This window comes from Sorex araneus, chromosome 5 (assembly GCF_027595985.1).
Source record: "Sorex araneus isolate mSorAra2 chromosome 5, mSorAra2.pri, whole genome shotgun sequence".
In the NCBI taxonomy this organism is placed as follows: domain Eukaryota; kingdom Metazoa; phylum Chordata; class Mammalia; order Eulipotyphla; family Soricidae; genus Sorex; species Sorex araneus.
The window spans coordinates 145640339-145659465 of NC_073306.1; the positions used below are offsets into that span (position 1 = coordinate 145640339).

Sequence of the window (19127 nt, forward strand, 5' to 3'; positions counted from 1 at the left end):
GAGAGTCCACGTTTCCCTCTGGCGAGAAGCACGCCTGCCCCCTGGAGGATCCTTCAGGAGGACTCCGTGGTTCCTTCCCCCTGGCCAGAGGCCCGCGTCCTCCTGGGACATCACTGCGGGAGTCTCTGGTTCCCCCCAGGCCAGAGGTGTGTTTCCCTCCTGGAGCACCTCCCCGGAGTCCGCAGTCGCCCATGACGTCCCCCTGTTCCCAGGGCTAGGTCCAAAGCATTTATCCCCTGCGCCCCGCTAAGCGGGGTAGCCTCCCCGCTCATGCCTCCTTGATGCTCTCATGTCCCCATGGCCAGCTCAGAGCCAGGGTAAGGGAGCCCAAGGCTGGTCCAGCCCACGCTCCTCCGTTGCCCGTACTCTCTGCCCACGGGGCATCTCGGGGTCTCTGAGTTGGCCACTCCTGCTGGCTTGCCTTAGGGGACACTCCTGTTTTAGTTCCACCTTGTCCCCAGATGGCCACAGTGTAAGCGCCCCCAGGACTTGGACACCAGGTGGTCACTCAGTGTTCCCGAGGTCCCCCCTGGAAGTGGACGCAGTTGAGGACACTCATGGGCTTCGCTGGATCAGGCCAGCACTGACCGCAGCCCCCACTGCTGGCTCTGGTGGGAACCCACAGGCCACCTGCCACTCCCGTCCCTGTGTGGACAGCCCCTCGCCGTGGCCAGGTGCCACACTGCAGCTCCAGCTGCACAGGATCCTAATGGGATATCTTGGGGGGGGGGGGTCTGCATGGTGACAACACCCGAGTGTGACTTCATCAGAAGTGGGGGCGTTATTTCAGGCAGACGCTAGCTGAGGAGCAAGGCTGTCCACGTGTGTGTGTGTGTGGGGGGGGGGGGGTGCACGCCTCCTCCTGGCTGGAGAGGCTTCGGAAACTGCCCGCGTGACCCCGTCCCATGCCCTGGCTCACAGGATCTTCCACCTGTGGACGTGAGTGTGGGGTCCAGCAGCCCCATCTCCCTGCCGTCTTTACATGTCCCACGGTGTCGGCCCACCTCTGTCCTGTCGCAGTGACCTATCTTTCTTTTCTTCTTTCTTCTTCTCCTTCTCTTTTCTTCTTCTCCTTCTCTCTTCTTCTTCTTCTTCTTCTTCTTCTTCTTCTTCTTCTTCTTCTTCTTCTTCTTCTTCTTCTTCTTCTTCTTCTTCTTCTTCTTCTTCTTCTTCTTCTTCTTCCTCCTCCTCCTCCTCCTCCTCCTCCTCCCTCTATTTTGGCCACACCCAGGAGTGCTCAGGAATTACTCCTGGCAGTGTATGGGGGACCATGTGGGATGCCGGGGATCGAACCCTGGTCAGCTGTGTGCAAGGAAACGCCTTCCCCGCTGTACTAATGCTCTAGCCTGGCTTCCATCCTTTTTTCGGCTGAGGTCACTGCAGTGTCACTGAGCATCATGGCTGCATCTGTCAGGGTCATTCTCGACTGTCAGTTTGTCACACGCGTGCGCTCACACACACACGACCCTTTGGTGCTTGGGCCCTGGGGCCTGTGGCCCCGTGGTCTCAGTGCCAGCTTTGGAGTGCCCTGGGCCCGCTCCTCTCATTCCCATCTGTTCCATCCTTTCCTGGACCCTCTGCCCAGGCAGGCGAGGGGATTGGGGACGGTCAAGCGATTTCCTCGGTGGAGATGAGGACACTGCTGCCCAGAGGGAGTGACTGGTCCTGCAGAGAGGCCTGGGGCAGTGTCCCCGAGTCCACCCCCCCTCTGCCCGCCACGTGCCGTCAGAGGAGACTGGCTGTGGACAAGCCTGGCTTCTGTGCCGGATTGTCTTTAAGATGCGCAAGCACTGGCGCCAGGGGCCCCCGCAAGCCCCCCGCGGCAGCCCCTTAGAAACCAGGGTGATCCACTCTCAGACCCTCAGACCCTCGGGCTGTCCTAGGGTGGGCGTGAGGGCACTGGCCGGCCTGGCGCTGCAGAGGCTGTGCAGCTGGCAGCTCCCACCCCTCACGAGCAGAGAGGGGACCAGGCGAGAAGCAGGACCCCCAGACCTGCCCCCGCCTTCAGAGGCAGCAGGGAGCCGGGTGAGCGTGGCCAGGCTTGGCATAACCTAGCCCAAGAGGAGACTCTTCCTTCCCGTGCCCCTGAACTGGCCTCTCCGACTCTGCGCGGGCCTGTCCCCTGGGCGCTCCTTGGGACACAGGCCCCCCTTCAGGAGAGGCTGCCGGCTGGGAGGAGGCGGCTGGGACCCGCGCGTCCCTCCTCTCGCCCCTCCCCCGCAGGGTCCCGGTGACCCGCCCAGAAGTGAGTCCCGACACTCCCGGGCCGCACTGGGCATGCTCGGGCGGGCGGACGCCCGGAAGCGCGGGGTGGCGGGGCGCGGGCCCCGCGATGGGCCGGTGGGTGCTGGCCGGGGCGCTGCTGCTGGCGGCCCTGGCGCGGCCCGCGCAGGTAAGGGACCCCGCCGGCGCCTCCCTGCGCGGCGACCCCGGGCTTAGGGCCCCGCCCCCCGCGCCCCTCCGCGCCCCTGCCCTCTGCCCGCCTCTCCGCTCTGTGCCCCTCCTGCCCGCGGCCCCGCTCCGCGGGCATGGGCCCTGGGGTCTGCGGCTCTTTTCCCCAGTGCCCCCGGCAGCGCCCAGGAGTGTCCAGGCCCGGACAGTGTCCGGGCCGTGCGGGTGAGAGCTGGGCTCCCGCCCGGAGGAGACCAGCAGGCCCGTCCAGGGCCCGTCCAGGGCCCGTCCAGGGCCCGTCCAGGGCGCCCCGCCCGGCTCCCGGCCCCTGCTGCCCCGCACTGCCCGGACCCCAGTGCTGGGACGTCCCGGGCGCCTCGGCAGCGTGGAGGAGTGAGAGGCGGGGCACCCCCCTCGGAGACCCCAGTCCGCGCCTGTGCCTTGGGGTCTCCCTGAGGCCCTTCCTTGGCCTCCCGCACCATGGCACGAGGAGAGTGCGAGAGCTGACACCCAGCTTCAGGGTCCAGGAGCAGCGATAGCATTAGGAGTGTTAATAATAGCATCGTGTAACGTATTAGCGTTAGTATTATTAGGAACAGAGTTAGTCCAGGTAATGGTATGAGCACTGGTGCCATCAGCTACAGCTTTAGTATTAATAATGGTACTTGTATAAGAGGCTGTCTTAGCTTTAGTAGCATTAGTGATAGAATTACTCTAAGTAGCAGTGTGAGCACTGTTAGTGTTAGCTATAGCATCAGTAGTATTAATAATAGTTCTTGTATTAAAGGCAGTAGTAGCAGTAGTAACATTAGTAACAGAATTAGTCTAATAGCATGAGCACTGGTCGCACTCGCTATAGCATTAGTAGCATTAATAATGTACTTGTGGCAGTATCAGCGTTAGCAGCATTAGTAATAGAATTAGTCTGTGTAACAGTACTGGTAGCATTAGTAGTATTGTAACAGCATCAATGTAAGAAGCAGCATTAGCGTGGGTAGTATTAGCCATAGCTTTAACATTAGCAGTACTAGTAACAGTATTAGCATTGGTAGCATCAGTGAGAGTATTAGCATCGGTATCAGTGTTCTTAGGCTCACAGAGGTGGCATGGAGGGCTGGTCAGGCTGTGGTGCCCGTGTGGTCATCACTGAGCAAGCTTTAGAGGCTTCAAGGTCCTCAGCTTTCAGAAGAGGCATTTGAGGCTCAGAGAGGGTGAGCAACTTTGCTATGGATGCACACGGCAAGCCTAGCATTAGGCAGGGGCCCAGTTCTGTGACCTGCCCCGTCCTGATGCTCTGAACTCATGCAGCACCTGGGGAACTCGGGGCTCCCGTGTCACAGGGCTGGTAGGACACAGCTAGGCGGAAAGCGGCTCTGTCTGAGGCCGGGTGCTCCCTGTTCAGTGCCCGCGGGAGCAGAGGCTGAAGACTGCGGGCTGCAGGGACGGCTGGTGGGGGAGAGAGTCTGCCCCACGTGTGCGGGCCCTGGGCCCGGCGCAGGCTCAGTGCTGACGCTGTCTTGTGGGCCCTTCCAGGACACGACCCGGCCGCCCAGGGCCAGAGTGGGAGCCGCGCTCCGGGTGGCTGTGGGTAAGTTTCCCTCCGCTGGCGCCTAAGGCCCCGCGGCCCCCGAGCTGGCGAGGCAGACAGGCCACCTGCGCAGACAGGCCACCTGCGCCTGGGCGCTGGGGTGGGCAGGGCGGGCACAGTGGGCCGGGCACTCGCCTGCACGCCACTGGCCTGGCTCCATCCCCGGCCGGGCAGCGAGCGTCTCAGCTGTGACTGTGTGTCACTCCACCAGGCGGTGCTCAGGGAGCCTGCAGGTGCCGGGGGCCAAAGGGGTCGGTCGAGCGCGTGGACCCTGTGCTGTCTTGCACCCCCCTCTGATTCGGAGCCAGCAGGCCAGGGGCCCCCAGGGTCAGACAGTGCAGGCCCCATCAGGACAGGGCGCCCACTTTGAGACCCTTATTTGCTCATTTGGTGCTCGCTGCCTCTGCGGGTAGTGCTCCGCCCCACCCCCACCAGCCCTCCCCTGCAGCTTGTCTCTCTCTCTCTCTCACACACACACACACACACACACACACACACACACACACACGCACACATGCACACACGCACACATACACATGCACACATACGCGCACACACACACGCACACATGCACACACGCACACATACACATGCACACATACGCGCACACACACGCACACACACGTGCGTGCTTCTCTTTGGCAGCAGAAGCCCCGCTCGGGAGGAAGCACTGTGGTGAGGGCCGCGTTTCGGAGCCCCTCCCAGCTCCCGCCTGTGACCCGAGGGCCCCGTTACTCGCTGTCACGCCGTCCTGGCCCAAGAAGACGCTGTTTAAAAGAGAATCGCCTAGAACACACACCCTGGTGAGTAACACGCACACCTGAGCCTGAGCGGAAGGGAGGTGGACGGAGGCATCAGTGAGGAGCGGGTTGGGCACCAGCTGCGTGTGGCCTCAGCCCCGGGGGCCTGGGAGGTGGAGCACTAGGCAGGGAACTTGTTTCACAGTGCAGAGGCGGTGAGAGAGGTTCTGGAGAGTGCACCGTGGCGGGTCCTGTCCACACTCGGGAAGCCCTGAGCCCAGTTGGGAAGCCCTGGGCACCCAGGTGTGGCCCTGATGTGCGCCATCTCCCGTTCGCTGGCGGTGGCTGCAGGAGCAGATCCCTCATGCTTCTCGGGCCGTTTCTCCTGCACGGTCAGAGATGAGCGGGCTGTGTCGGCCGGCCAGACCCCTCCGCTCCGGCCCCTACGGGAAGCTGTGGCTGAGAACTAGGTGCGACGCGTGTGTGCTCTCCGCGGCTCCCTCCACGTCCTCTCCTCCGGAGGCGCTGTCCTCCTCCAGCTCACAGGGGAGCAGGGGCCTGGGGCGTGTGCAGCCAGGGGTCTGCGCCGGCACTGCAGCTGGGCTCTCGCTGTACTCAGCGCGGTCACTGCAGCTGGGCTCTCGCTGTTCTCAGCGCGGTCACTGCAGCTGGGCTCTCGCTGTTCTCAGCGCGGTCACTGCAGCTGGGCTCTCGCTGTTCTCAGCGCGGTCACTGCAGCTGGGCTCTCGCTGTTCTCAGCGCGGTCACTGCAGCTGGGCTCTCGCTGTTCTCAGCGCGGTCACTGCAGCTGGGCTCTCGCTGTTCTCAGCGCGGTCACTGCAGCTGGGCTCTCGCTGTTCTCAGCGCGGTCACTGCAGCTGGGCTCTCGCTGTTCTCAGCGCGGTCACTGCAGCTGGGCTCTCGCTGTTCTCAGCGCGGTCACTGCAGCTGGGCTCTCGCTGTTCTCAGCGCGGTCACTGCAGCTGGGCTCTCGCTGTTCTCAGCGCGGTCACTGCAGCTGGGCTCTCGCTGTTCTCAGCGCGGTCACTGCAGCTGGGCTCTCGCTGTTCTCAGCGCGGTCACTGCAGCTGGGCTCTCGCTGTTCTCAGCGCGGTCACTGCAGCTGGGCTCTCGCTGTTCTCAGCGCGGTCACTGCAGCTGGGCTCTCGCTGTTCTCAGCGCGGTCACTGCAGCTGGGCTCTCGCTGTTCTCAGCGCGGCAGTGCCCAGGGCCTCTGATCCCTGAGGCCCGGACCCCGCAGAGGGAGCACTCCTGCTGGTGCTCAGGGATCCGTAAGCGGAGCCCGGGATTGGGCCCGGGTTGGCCGCGTGCAGAGCGAGCACCCGCCCCTGCACCGTCCCTGCAGCCTCTCTGGTCCTGTTCTCCTGCAGTTTGGAGGGATGTCCAGGGCCGTCCAGGACGTGTCGGAGAGCGGAGTCGTCTTTCAGAAGTGTGCGGAGGTGAGTCCTGGGGAGCAGGCGGGTTTGCTCTGTCGGAGAGCAGCCGCGTCTGGTGAGCACTGCACGCCGGGTTCTCCCGCGTCTGAGGCTCGGGACGGAGGTTCAGATGGTGCCGCCCAGAAGTGTGTGTGTGTGTGTGTGTGTGAGTTCAGAGACGCCTGAGCGGGCGGGGGGGGCGAGGGCGTTGTCTCTGCTCAGGCACCGTGCCCTGCGCGAGGGGCTCAGGGACCCCCTCTGGCCCCTGAGGGCCCATGGCTGAGCTGCATGGGCGGTCGGACACACAGGCCCCCGTGCTCACCGGGACGAGCCTGGCTGCACCCACTGTGAGCCGCCCGCAGGCCTGGGTCCCACGGTCCGAGGAGCCATCAGGGGACGGGGAGGTTGCACCCAGGGGGAGGTGCTGGCCCTGCCTGAGGCTGAGCCCGACTTGGTCCCTTGAGCACTGTCAGGAGTGATCTCTGAGCACAGAGACAGGAGCAAGTCCTGAGCACTGCTGGGGGGGTAGGCAACCCTCTCTCCCCAAACACAAAAGACAAAACCCCCAAAACCTCACAAGCGTCTGAGGCCCAGGGTGCAGGAAACCCTTAACCCCAGCACCTCCCCCCTCCCCCTGCACCTCACCCCTACCCAGGCACCTCACCCCTCCCTGCACCCTGTTACCCAGTACCCCCTACCTCTGCACGTTTCCCCTCCCCCTGCACCCCATTACCCAGTACCCCTTTACCTCTGCACCTTACCCCACCCCTGCACCCCCATTACCTCGCCCCTACCTCTGGTGATCACCGCCAGGAAGTATACTGTCCCCCGCCATGTGTGCCTGTGTGTGAGCACGCCACTCACATCCCCTCCCTCCATCACCCCTTCCACTGTGTCCGCTCACCCTGGCTTTGCATCCCGTCCCTCCCTCCTCCCCCCTGCACCAGCTCTTCGATGGGCCCATCCCTCCCCACCCCACCCCTGTGCTTCCTTCTCTCCCCAGCTTCCTTCCCCTCTCTCGGCCCCTGTGTGTCTGACAGGAGTGCTGGGAGGTGGGGGCATGAGGGGAGGGGGCAGGGGCAGCAGGGGAGGGGGCGTCCACAGCGGAGCCCTCCAGTCAGGACCGCAGGACCCAGGGTGGTCTGCCGGGGCCCCAGCCCGCGCTGGCCGTGTGGCCTGGGGAAGGGCTGGCCCTGTCTGCCGGGGACACCCTCCGGCACGGGGTGTCTCTGCTGGGCTGCTCCGGGGCGACTGCAGTGCCCTCCCCCCTCCCTCCCAGGGCCCCGAGCAGGGCGCGGAGGGGACCCTGACCGTGCGGCTGGTGGTGGCCAACCCGCGCCTGCCCGGGGCGGCCGACCTCTCCGACCTGCTGCTGCTGGACAACGTCACAGGGCTGCGCGTGCACGACCCGCCCGGGAACCACACGCCCGAGGGGCTGCAGGCCTTCCGGAGGGACCTCCTGCAAGGTGACGCGGGCGCGGACGGGGCCGGGCAGGGCGGGGCGGAGGGGCCGGGTGCAGCTGGGGGAGGAGAGTTTCGCTTGTTTTTTGTTTTTTATAAAAAATCATTTATTTTTTGGGGCGGCCATGGGGCCACAGGGATTAGGGTGCTCCTGGCTCTGTGCTCCGAGGTCACTCCTGGTGGGCTCGGGGACCCGTGGGGTTGGGAATCAAACCCAGGCCTGCATGTGCAGGGCAAATGCCGGAACCTCTGTACAGCTCTCCGGCCGTCCCCTTTCTTCCACGCTTTCCTTTGGTTGTACCCGCCCACCCGGCAGCCTGGCGAGCTGCCCACGGCGTGTTCGTGTGCCAAAAGCAGCAGCAGCAAGTCTCAGCGGAGACGCTACCGGCTCCACTGGAGCAAACCGCTGAGCCACGGTTAGACAGTGCTGCAGTGACAGTGCTCTGTGCCTGGTGGTGCTCGGGGCTGACTCCTGGCAGGGCCCGGGACACTGGGGGGTGCCGGGGATCGAACCTAGGTCAGCCGTGTTCAGGCAGGCAGGCCCCTGCCCGCTGTGCCGTCACTCCGGCGCCTTCACCGCCCTCGACACTTGGCGGCCGGGCACTCGCTGAGTGCCCCTTAACCCCGACACCCCTGAGAAGCCAAGCGGAGAGCGACTGCGGGCCGTGTCCTCAGCCATGCGGGGGGTGGGCCGAGGTGCCATGGCTGCGTGGGAAAGCGGGGTCTAGACTAGACGCAGCTCTGGCGATAGAGGGGAGGCACACCGGGATGTATGGGGTCCCCACGTCACCCACCGCCCCCACCAAGGTCATCGGGGGTGGCCAGGCCCCGCCCACCAGTGAGTCTGGGGTCCCAGTGCTTCCCAGCCCGTGGCCCGTTGCCTGCCCGGGGAGGAGGGGGATTTCCCCCTTGGCTTTAGGGTACACAGGACCAGGACCCCCACGCGCCCGAGTTCTGCCTGCTAGCGTGGGAGCCCCCCTGTTCCCAGCCCCGCACAAAGGCAGGACCCGCCCAGGGCCCTTGCGGATAGCTCCTCTCGATCCTGACCCCACCCCGGCCGGGGCAGCTGTGTCCTGTGGTTGGGGCCCTCCTGCCCCCTGTCCCTGCGGGGACCCTGCAGGGCGGGACAGGGTCAGGGCTGCCTGGCCGTGAGAGATGGTGGGGGGCCCAGAGCCTCGCAGGGAAGGTGTCGGCCTTGCACACGGCCCGCCCCGGCCCCCGAGACCTCACAGGGCCAACCCACAGCCCCCGGGAAACAGCAGCAATGGATGGGGGTCGCAGCCCTCATGGAGCCTTTCCCGCAGTGGGGGACGCCTTCTCGGTCAGCTACACTGCCTCGCTGGACGCCGGGGGCAGCCTCACAGACGGGGACAGCCTGCAGCTTGCAGCCCTGCTCCTCTTCCCCAGCTCGTCCCCGGTACGGCCCACCCAGACTCAGCTGCGGGACCCCCACTGGGCATGGGACAGGCCCTGCTCCTACGCCACAGCTGCCTCCTGCCCCTCCCTCCCCTACCCCTCCCTCCCCTCCTCTCCACCTTCCCCTTCCTCCTCCCCTCCCCTCCCCTCCCCTCCCTTCCCTCCCTGCACATGGCTCTACCCTTGAGGAGGCCCCTGTCGCCCCTTTGCCTGCACCTGTGCTGGTCAGGTCCCTGCTGCTGGCCGCGAGTCCAGCCTGTCGAGGCTCGGCCGGCTTCCCGGCTGCAGGCGAGGCTGGGCCTCCCCTCCCCTCCCCCAGGGCCCGTGTCCCTCAGTTCCCCCCTCCTGCTGGCTGCAGGTGGCCCAGGAGGCCAGCCGGGGTGGGGGAGGGAGGAGCCCCCCCACTTCCAGCAGGCCCGGCTCCACTGCCCTCCGGCACCCCAGGCTGGGTTCTGCAGACCCCTGCCCCAGCTGTCTCCTCCTCCCTCTCTCCAGAACCGGACCCAGCTGCGGGCGCCGTTCACTGTGGTCGTGGAGGAGCAGCTCAGGGTGAGCAGGTCTCCCACCCCTGGTCGGGTCAGTGGGCTGCGGGCGCGGGCTGCGGGCTCGGGCTCTGCTGCCTCAGTGTGCCCGTGGCCTGGCCCGGGCGCTGGCCTGGCGCACCCCGCCCACTCGCCATGGGCACGCAGACGGTCAGACCGGGCGCGTGGCTGGAGCTGCCGGCCGCCCTCTCGGCGCCTGCCCCCCACTTGGCAGCTGCGTCTGCGCCTCCTTGTTGCCTGTGACTGGGTTTGGCTTCTGCTTCTGCTTTCGAGAACGTGTGGTCTAGTTCTAGAATATTCTCATCGCCCGGCACGTCCGCCACCCAGCCCCCAGCCCCCCAGCCCCGCTTCACCCCTGAGCATTGTGGCGTAATCCCTGCGTGAGTGTTTGTGAGTGTGTATCTGCGCCTAAGTGTGTGTAATTGTGAGTGTATGTGTCTATATGTGTGCAGGCGCATGTGTATGTGTGACTGTGTGAGGATCTGTGTGTAGGTGTGTGTATGTGTGTGTTGGTGAGTGTGTATGTAGGTGTGTGCATATGTGTGTGGGTGAGTGTCTAGCTGTATATATGTGAGTATGAATGTGTGAGTATCTGTCTAGGTATGTATGTGTATACATGTGTATATATGTGTATGTGAGTGTGTACATGTGTGTTTGTGTGTATATGTGTGTGTGATTATGTGTTTATGTGTATATGTGACTATGTGCATAGGTATGTATATGTGTGTAGGTGTGTATTCATGTGTGTATATAATGTGCGTAGGTATGTATATGTGTGACTGTATATGTGTAGGTATGTATATGTTTGTGTATATATGCATAGGTGTGTATATGTGTGTGACTGTTCATGTGTATAGGTGTGTGACTGCCTATATGTGTGTAACTATGAGCATGTATGTGTGTATGTGTGTGTGACTATATGTGTGTGACTGTGTATATGTGTTTGTATGTTTGTGACCGTGTGTATATGTGTGTATATATGTGACTATGTGTGGTTCTGTATGTGTGAGTATGTTTGTGATTGTGTCTTTGTGTGACTATGTCTATCTGTGTATGTGTGTAATAGTGTATGTGACTGTATATGTGTGACACTATGTGTGTGACTATATGTGTGAGTGTGTGACTGTGTGGCAATATATGTGTGAGTGTGTATATGCATGTGACTGTGTGTCTATTGTGTGTGACTATATGTGTGTGTATGTAACTATATATGTATGTGACTGTATGTGTGTGACTGTATATGTGTAAGTGTGTATGTGTGTGTTACTGTGTATATGTGTGACTGTATATGTGTGTATGTTACTGTGTATATGTGTGTGATTGTTTATATGTGTGTATTTATGTGTATATGTGACTGTATACGTGTGTGATTGTGTGTATATGTGTGTGGGTCTGTGAATGTGTATGGTGTGTGAGTGTGTATGTGTGTGTGCAGCCTCATCTCCAGCTTCTTCCGCTTCTGCCCAGACATCTCCTGCAGCGGGAGTGCTGCCCCTGTCCAGGTCATGACCCCTGAGCATCCCTCTGGGTGCGGCCCCAACCCCAGCTCTCGGCCCTTTCCCTCGGCTTCCATTGGCTGGGGCTCCCTGCTGCGTCTGTTCTGTCCCGGGTGCCGAGGCCGAGCCGTGTCTGCCCGCACAGGTCCTGCCCCACCACGGCCTGCACGCCGCCGGCTTCTTCCTCGCCCTCGTCATCTCCTTTGTGCTGACCTGGCTCGCGCTGTTCTTCGTGGCTCAGTATCGGGGCTCGGGGGTCAGCCTGCTCCCCACATGCCAGGTGAGTCTGTGCTTCTTCCTGGGCCCGCCCTGGAGGGTTGCTCTCCCGCCCTGGAGGGAGGCCGTCCCACCGCCAGAGTTGGGGTTTTAGTTTCGTTCTTAGTTTAGTCACCGTAATTCACAGTCACATTCCTGTCGTGACTGACTTACGTGCCGAGCTGGGAGGGCGATTGCCCGCGGCCAATCCGGGTTCCACCCCGGCATTCCCGCCAGGGAATTTCCTGGGCATTGCGGCTGTGGCCCCCAGACAAACAGGAAGTCCTGTCGATAGGGGGTTTCACCCCTCCCGCTGGTGTCCACTCCCCTCCACCCCTGCCGGCCCCCAGGCCAGCTCAGCGCTGGAGACCAGTTTGTAGGTTTGTCGCTTTTGCCCATTGGTTGCTCCCTTACTCGGCCCCTTGTGCCCCACACGGGAGGGGACATTCTGTGATTTCCTCTCCTGCTTGACGTAGCTCAGCCCGAAACCTTCCAGCTCCATCCATGGGGCAGTAAATTGCACGGCTTCATCTTTTCTTAGAGCCAAGTCGTATTTCACGGTGTGTATGTGTCCCTGTTTCTTTGTCTGGTCACCTGTTCTCAGGCACTGGGGTTGTTTCCACACGATGACCGGAATAAGCACCTCATCTGGGGCTGGAGCGACGGGCAGCGGGGAGGGCTTACTTGCATGTGGCCGACCCAGTTTTGATCCCCAGCACGCTGTGTGGTCCCCTGAGTAGTGCCAGGAGTGATTCCTGAGGGCAGAGCCAGGAGCAACCCTGGGCACTGCCGGTGTGGCACCAAAACAAAACAGATGTTCCACAGACTGGGAGAGGATGTTTGCTCGCCACTCACCTGACCAAGGGTGAATAGCCAAGATGTATGAAGTACTTGAAAAATGTAATAAGGAAGAAACAGTCAGCTGCATTGAACAATGGGGGAAGGAGAGGAAAGGAACTTCCCCGAAGAAGATGCGAGGCGGCTGGTGTGTGCGTGGGAACATGCTCTGCGCCGCTAAGCATCAGGGAAGTGCAAATCAGAAGGGCACAGGTACCGCGCCCCCACGGCCAGGCAGGCCCGTGTCACTTGGAACAGCCCGTGCTGGTGAGCTGTAGGGGAGTGTCCCCTGCACTGCTGGGAGGCAGCGTCAATTGCACTTTTGGGGAAGACAAATTGGAAATTTCTTGAAAAACTAAGAATTGAGCTTCTCTATGGCCCTCCACTACCCAGCCACCGCCATGCTCCAGGCTGCTTTCCAGACCTAGCACAAGACACTTAATACCCATCTCCCATAATTTCCGCACCATATTTGAGGGGTTCAAATATGGCGTGAACCATGGGAACACCTGTAAGGGTGATTGGAGGCCACCCTAAAAGCCTCCGTCCCTCTCGGAGAGCCAGCATGCTGCCGGGAGTGCCCCACCCGCGTGGCAGAGCCGGGCAGGCTACCCGTGGCATATTCGGTATGCCAAGAACAGTAACAATGGGTCTCACTTGCCTGACACCGAAAGAGCCCCCAATACGGCAACATTAAGGATGAGCAAGGAGAGGCTGATAAAATATCAGGGACAAACTAGTCTGCCAAAAAGAAGAAAGACTAAAATGACTGTCTGTACACTCAACGCATGTACGCTGGCATTGGAAGCATCCATTGAGGACCTGATGGTGCAAGCGCAGAAGATCAAGTATGACATCATTGGTCTGACCGAAACGAGAAGGCATCGATCACATCACGCCATTTTCGACACTGGAGAAGAACTTTTCCTCAGAACATGCGACAGCAGAGGCGTTGGTGGCATTTGTGTCCTTGTCAACACATACTTGGCCATGAGCATTGATTCATTCAAATGCCTAACAACCCGAATCGGGCGATTATGCTTGAATAGATGTGGCTCACTGCTGGCAGTTTCTATCTTCATCGTCTAGCAACCAACATCCAACTATGATGAAGAAATTGAGAAGTTCTACATGGAGCTGGAGAAGTTCTATAAAGACCACACCTTCTACAAGATCATTGTTGGTGATTTTAATGCCAAGACCGAGAAGGTTGTCCAAAGAACTCCACATTGGGTCCCATGGCCTAGAATGGAATGAACAGGGTGAGAGACTATCTGAGTTCATCATGTCAACCAAGACCATCCATGGTAACTCACAGTTCCAGAAGGCCGAATCTAAACACTGGACATGGGAGTCTCCTGGTGGACAGTTCCACAATGAAACTGACCACATCATATTCAATCAGTTTTGCCTGACTGATGTCGCTGTTGTCCCAAAATTCCAAACGGGATCGGACTACTGTCTCCTTCGTGCAAAATTCTACTTCACAGAGGGGGGCGAAAGGTCTGCAAAGTTTTAAATTTAAGAAGAGAACTCCCAGAACAACCACCAACTAGGAGCTCTTTGGCACTATTGCGGCAATGTGGGAAGATGCTGTCATTGACAACATCGACAAGGACTGGCTCAGCACCTCCATGACTGAGTGAAAAATGCCGAGAGTAGGAAAGCCACAACAGACGCCTTTTCGTGGAAGCTCTTGAGCTCATTTGCCATTGTGGTTTGGCACAATCTCAGATAGCCACAAGCTAATGTCCAAGTTCTCAAAGCTGTGCAGAGAAGCAGTAAAGGAAGACTTCAAAGAGAGAAGAGCAGCAGTGTTGGCCAATGCGGCAGAAGCCGGGAAAAGTATTTGCAATGCTCGCCTGTCCTTCGCCCACTACAAGACCAAGATAATTGCCCTCTGATGTCCTGATGGATCTATCACATCTTCCAGAAGGGCAATGGAGAGGATTATTCACGATTTCTACTCAGATCTCTCTGACAGTCATGTCCACCTGCCCACATACCAAAGTCTGCAGGATGGATATGTCATTCCTAATGTCCTCCCTCCCAAATTCTGACACGCCATTTCGTCAGTAAAGACGTATAGCACCCAGTCCAGACAAGGTCAGACCCGAACACCTGAAGAATCTGCCACCAGTACTCGTCAATACACTGGCTCGGCTCTTCACATGCTACCTGTCCGAAGGTACGGTTCTGTCCCAGGGGAAAACCAGCAGGACCATTCTGTTGTAGAAGAAGGGAGACATCAATGACATCAACAACTATCGCCCAATTTGCCTGTTGTCCTTTGTCTACAAGTTGTTCACTCGCGTCATCCTGAATAGAACAGGCAGAACACTAGATGAAGGACAACCATGCGAGCAAGCTGGGTTCTGAAAAGGATTCAGCACAATCGGCCATATTCACACAGTGACCAAACTCATTGAAGTTTCGCGAGAGTTCAAGATGTAGCTCTAACATTCATCGGTTTAAAGAAGGCCTTCGATTCTGTTGAGACTGAAGTGGTAATCAAAGCCCTAGCCAAACAGGGCGCTCAAACTCAGTACATCAAGATCCACGGGCTGGGCGGCTCCCTCCAACCCGGCCTTTTCCCAGGTAATCAGGAGACTCCCAGCCACGCCTCCCGAGTGCGCCCCTGGTTCCCACGCGACCGCCGGGACTTGGGACCCTTGCTGCCGCCGCCTCTTCCCGCGTCCCACCGCCCCAGCTTTCCCGTCCGCCCGGCTCCCTCCAACCCGGCCTTTTCCCAGGGGACCCACGTCCCAGGAGCCCCTGCTAGGAAGAAACGGGGGCGTGGCCTAAAAGGGGCGTGGTCTAAAAGGGGCGTGGCCTCCTGCCAGAGCAGCGGCCGCTAACGCGGCCGCAGATATTATTTCCTACCTTAGCACATTAGGTATCGTCTTCTTGCTTTGAAAATCGCTTTAACACATCTCATTCACTTATGCAAACTAGCCTATCAGCTCTGAGTTTAGAAAAATTATCAGTGAATAAGAGAAGCTTAGCAAGCTTTTGTAAAGACAACTTAGCCTTAAGTCTTCATTAAAGCCCCAACATCAATCAGAAAGAAAAGGCTGAGTGTAAGGAAGACTTCTATAATAGGAATAAAGCTGCCATCAGCAATAGCACAAACAGAGCCCCCTCCTTCTCTCAGCAAGAGGTAGTAGGAATAAACACCTACAAAGTTCCAATCCTATACTTCCATAACAATATGAAGAAGCAGCGAAAATCCCCTCCACGAAGAGAGGGAGAAGAAAAGATACTAGAAACCTCAAAAGAGTCTCCCAACATCTACGACCTCTCAGATAAACAATTCAGAGAGGAAATCTGGAGGAGAGTCGACCTACTCCAAGCAAATATGGAACAGACATCCAATAAATTAAGGGAGTAGATGAATGAAGCGCTGGAACGGTCTACCAAGAAAATACAAGAAGAAATGAGAGCAGAAATTTCAAACCTTCGAACGGAAGTCTCACAAATAAAGGAATCGGTAGATGAAATAAAAATCTCACTAGATGCCCTCAACAGCAGAATGACTACAGCCGAAGACAGAATCAGCGAGCTTGAGGATGAGCTGCAGAAAGCTTACAGACAGCAACAAATAATGGCGAAAGACCTCAAAATGGCTATAGAAAGATCCACGGGCTGGGGACTGGAGCTATAGCACAGCGGGTAGGGCGTTTGCCTTGCACGCGGCCGACCCGGGTTCGATTCCCAGCACCCCATATGGTCCCCTGAGCACCACCAGGAGTAATTCCTGAGTGCAGAGCCAAGAGTAAGCCCTGTGCATTGCCGGGTGTGACCCAAAAAGAAAAAAAAAAAAGATCCACGAGCTGTATTATGGATTCACCACCAGGATCTCACCATTCTACAAGGAAGTGATCATTGACGTAAAGAGAGGGGTTCATTAGGTGATACCATTTCACTGAAACTCTTCAGTGCCACCCTCGAGAATGTCATGCGATGACTGGAATGGGAAGGAATGGGAGTGAAGATAGACGGTCGGCAACTACACCACCTTCGCTTCACAGATGACATCATTCTTATAACACCAAACATTAGCCAAGAGGCACAAATGCTGGCCGACTTCAACTGTGAGTGTGGAAAGGTCGGACTGCAGCTGAACCTCAGTAAAACAATGTTCATGAATAACGAACTAGTCCCTGATGTTCCATTTGCTCTCAACAGAACGAACATCTCTGAATGCAGCAGCTATGTGTACCTGGGTCGAGAACTCAGCTCGAGGAATGACTTGGTGCCAGAACTGTACAGGAGGAAGAGAGCAGTGTGGAACGCTTTCAGGAGCATCTGGAAGTGGTTAAGAGGATGAAGAACCTCCGGTTCTGGGCACATCTTTTCGACTCCACCGTTCTTCCTGCTTTATCATACGCCTCAGAGACCTGGGCCCTACGAAAATAGTATGAGAACGCTATTCGGTATCCCAAAGAGGAAAGAGCCATGCTTGAAGTATCACGTTTCACTCAAGTGAGAGAAGGAATTCGTAGTTTCACCCCCATCGATGGTCAAGAATCAGGGACGCTGTCTTGTTTGCCAAGGCATCAAAAATCAGATGGGCCGGACATGTAATGTGATTCAGAGACGACCGCTGGACTAGAATTGTTACCGACCAAATTCCATGGGACATCAAAAGACCGCGTGGCCGCCCACCAACAAGATGATCAGACTTCATCATCAAAACCCTGAACTAATGGTTTGAGGCTCTTTGTGTTCCTTGGAGCAAGCAGATATCATTGGGCTACACTAGCAAGCGACAGGGACTTACAGAGACGTTACTGGCACCCGCTCGAACAAATCGAAGATCAACGGGATGACAAGTGATACAAGTGATATGGCCCAGCAGTTCCCCTCTTGGGTGTCGATCCAAGGACCCAGAAACCACCCAGAAAAGACATTTGCACTCCGGTGACAATTGCCAGGGTCACAGTCTAGAGTTTCATTTTAAACCCTGTGCTTGCTTTTAAAAAACCAAAAAAACCAAAAAACTATTATTAATTGAATCACCGTAAATTGCAAAGTTTCCAACTTACTCCTGATGGAGTTCCAGGCTTACAGTGTTCCAAAACCCATCCCTTCACCAGTGTCCACTCACCTCTGCTACTGTCCAGTCACCCTCCTGCCCCAGCTTGTCCCATTGGTGGGCACTTTATACCACCTTTCACTCCATGACCCTCCAGAGTGACCACTCCTCCACCAATGCCATTTTCTTCCCTTCCCTGGACTTCACTGAGGCAGGAAACCTGTATTTCCTCCCCTCCCTCCTTCCTCCCCCCTCCTCCCTCCTTCTCCTCTTCTCTCCTCCCCTACTCTCCCCTCCCTCCCCTCCCCTCCCTCCCTTACCTCCCTCTCTTCTCTCCTGCTGTCATCGTTGTTGCAGTGCTGGGGCCTGCTTGCCTGTGGGCTCTGTGGGGGCTGCACGCTGGGTGTCCGTGCTCAGAGATGCTCTGGGGGGCAGTGCTTGTGGGCTATGGTGCTGGGGCTTGGACTTGGCCTCTGCCACTGACCCTCTGCAGGGCCCCACCGCTCACTAGCCTTTGGGGAAGGGGGTGACCTAATGGGGACGGCTGAGACCTGAGTGACCAAGCACCGCCCACGTCCAGGCCTCGCCCGCGTGCCTGCCCAGACACCTGGGAGCTTCTCCCTCAGGCGGCTCAGCACCCCTGCCCTGCCGCCGGCCCCTCCCAGCAGCAGCACAGAGCAGGAAGTTTCCTCCCGCCCGCTGGAGGGGCAGGCTCAGGTCAGCTGGGGTCCTGCCGCCGACAGTTCTCTGTCCTCCTGAGAAGTTCGCCAGATCCTGCTCTGCCGGGGCCACCTGCCCACCGTGATTCTGCTGCAGAGTGAGGAGGGAGGGCGGCAGGGGCGCCGGAGTCAAGGGCATGAGATGGTGATGGGCCGATGCCGTGATAGAGACAGGCGGGAGTGGTGCTGAGGAGGGAGTGGGCGATGCTCTGGTGATGGGGAGGGGTGAGTGGGTGATGCTGGTGATGGAGAGGGGTGAGTGGGCGATGCTCTGGTGATAGGGAGGGGTGAGTGGGCGATGCTCCGGTGATGGGGAGGGGTGAGTGGGCGATGCTCTGGTGGTGGGGAGGGGTGACGGTGCGGATGGTGACGATCCTGATGAGGATGGGGAAGGAATGTGTGGGTGATGGGGTCATACGGGTGATGGGATAGTCACACTGAGCACTGGAGCCGGGGTCCTGATGTGCCGCTGGTGATGCGTGAGGGGAGGGCGGGAGATGGTGACAGCGGTGTGTCTTGGTGAGAGGTGGTGACGGTGCTGCTGGTGGCTAATGCGGTGGTGTAACGGAATGACGGTGGCATCATGGTGGCATCATCGTGTGATGAAGAAATGTTGGAAGCTCTAACGGGTTCCGGGACCTTCCTGCCGCAGCTGTTCCATCGCACTCACAGCAGCCCCTGCCCTGACGAGAGTGGGCATCCCCGACGCTCCCCCGCGGCTGGGGGCAGCTTCCTCTCTGTCCGCTGACCCGCCATCCCCGCCTGGCCTTCGGGGGGGGGGCAGCTGCAAGCCCCACTCGCTCCTTCTCTCCCGCAGGCCCAGCACCCCGAGGGCAGGCCGGAGCACTCCCAGTTCTCCCCGGCCGACGGCGTGGGCGACGACCTGGCGCTCAGTGAGCAGATGGTGGACATCCTGGCCTCGGGCGAGCCCGAGGGCATGCTCCAGGCCCTGGAGGAGTAAGTGCCCTGCCCGGCCGTCCACAGCCCCACGCCGTCTGCTCCGCGGCCCAGGGCAGAGTGGCCCTACGCACCATTCATGCGGTTATTTCTTTCCTGCTGGGCGGTTGTGGCTGACCAGCAGCTTGTGTGCCCAGGAGTGACCTCGTGAGGTTGACGAGCACTGGGCTGCGGGCCCGCTGGGCGCTGGGAGTCCAGGACATTGTTCAAGAATGTCAGAGAAGCATTTCTCAGGGCCGAGGGCCACTCAC

The 19127-nt window shown here is 59.0% G+C and overlaps 1 protein-coding gene and 2 pseudogenes across 4 annotated transcripts in view; all 3 read left to right on the top strand.

Moving 5' to 3' along the window:
* The first annotated feature begins 2272 nt into the window (after positions 1-2272).
* The window catches only part of EVC2 (EvC ciliary complex subunit 2), a 39023-nt gene continuing 22168 nt past the window's right edge, over positions 2273-19127 (top strand). Inside the window, exons 1-9 of one of the 4 annotated variants that reach the window (XM_055138341.1) lie at positions 2273-2392; positions 3925-3979; positions 4625-4782; positions 6111-6179; positions 7435-7621; positions 8921-9033; positions 9528-9581; positions 11216-11350; positions 18737-18876. In XM_055138341.1, the coding sequence (XP_054994316.1) occupies positions 2333-2392; positions 3925-3979; positions 4625-4782; positions 6111-6179; positions 7435-7621; positions 8921-9033; positions 9528-9581; positions 11216-11350; positions 18737-18876 (971 nt within the window). In that variant the 5' untranslated portion in view covers positions 2273-2332. Of the gene's footprint in view, positions 2393-3924; positions 3980-4624; positions 4783-6110; positions 6180-7434; positions 7622-8920; positions 9034-9527; positions 9582-11215; positions 11351-15839; positions 17318-18736; positions 18877-19127 lie in introns of those variants that run through there. The other 3 variants (XM_055138339.1, XM_055138340.1, XM_055138342.1) reach the window with 3 other exon arrangements.
* On the top strand, positions 12046-13808 carry LOC129404859 (uncharacterized; annotated as a pseudogene).
* LOC129404862 (uncharacterized) lies at positions 13911-14541 on the top strand (annotated as a pseudogene).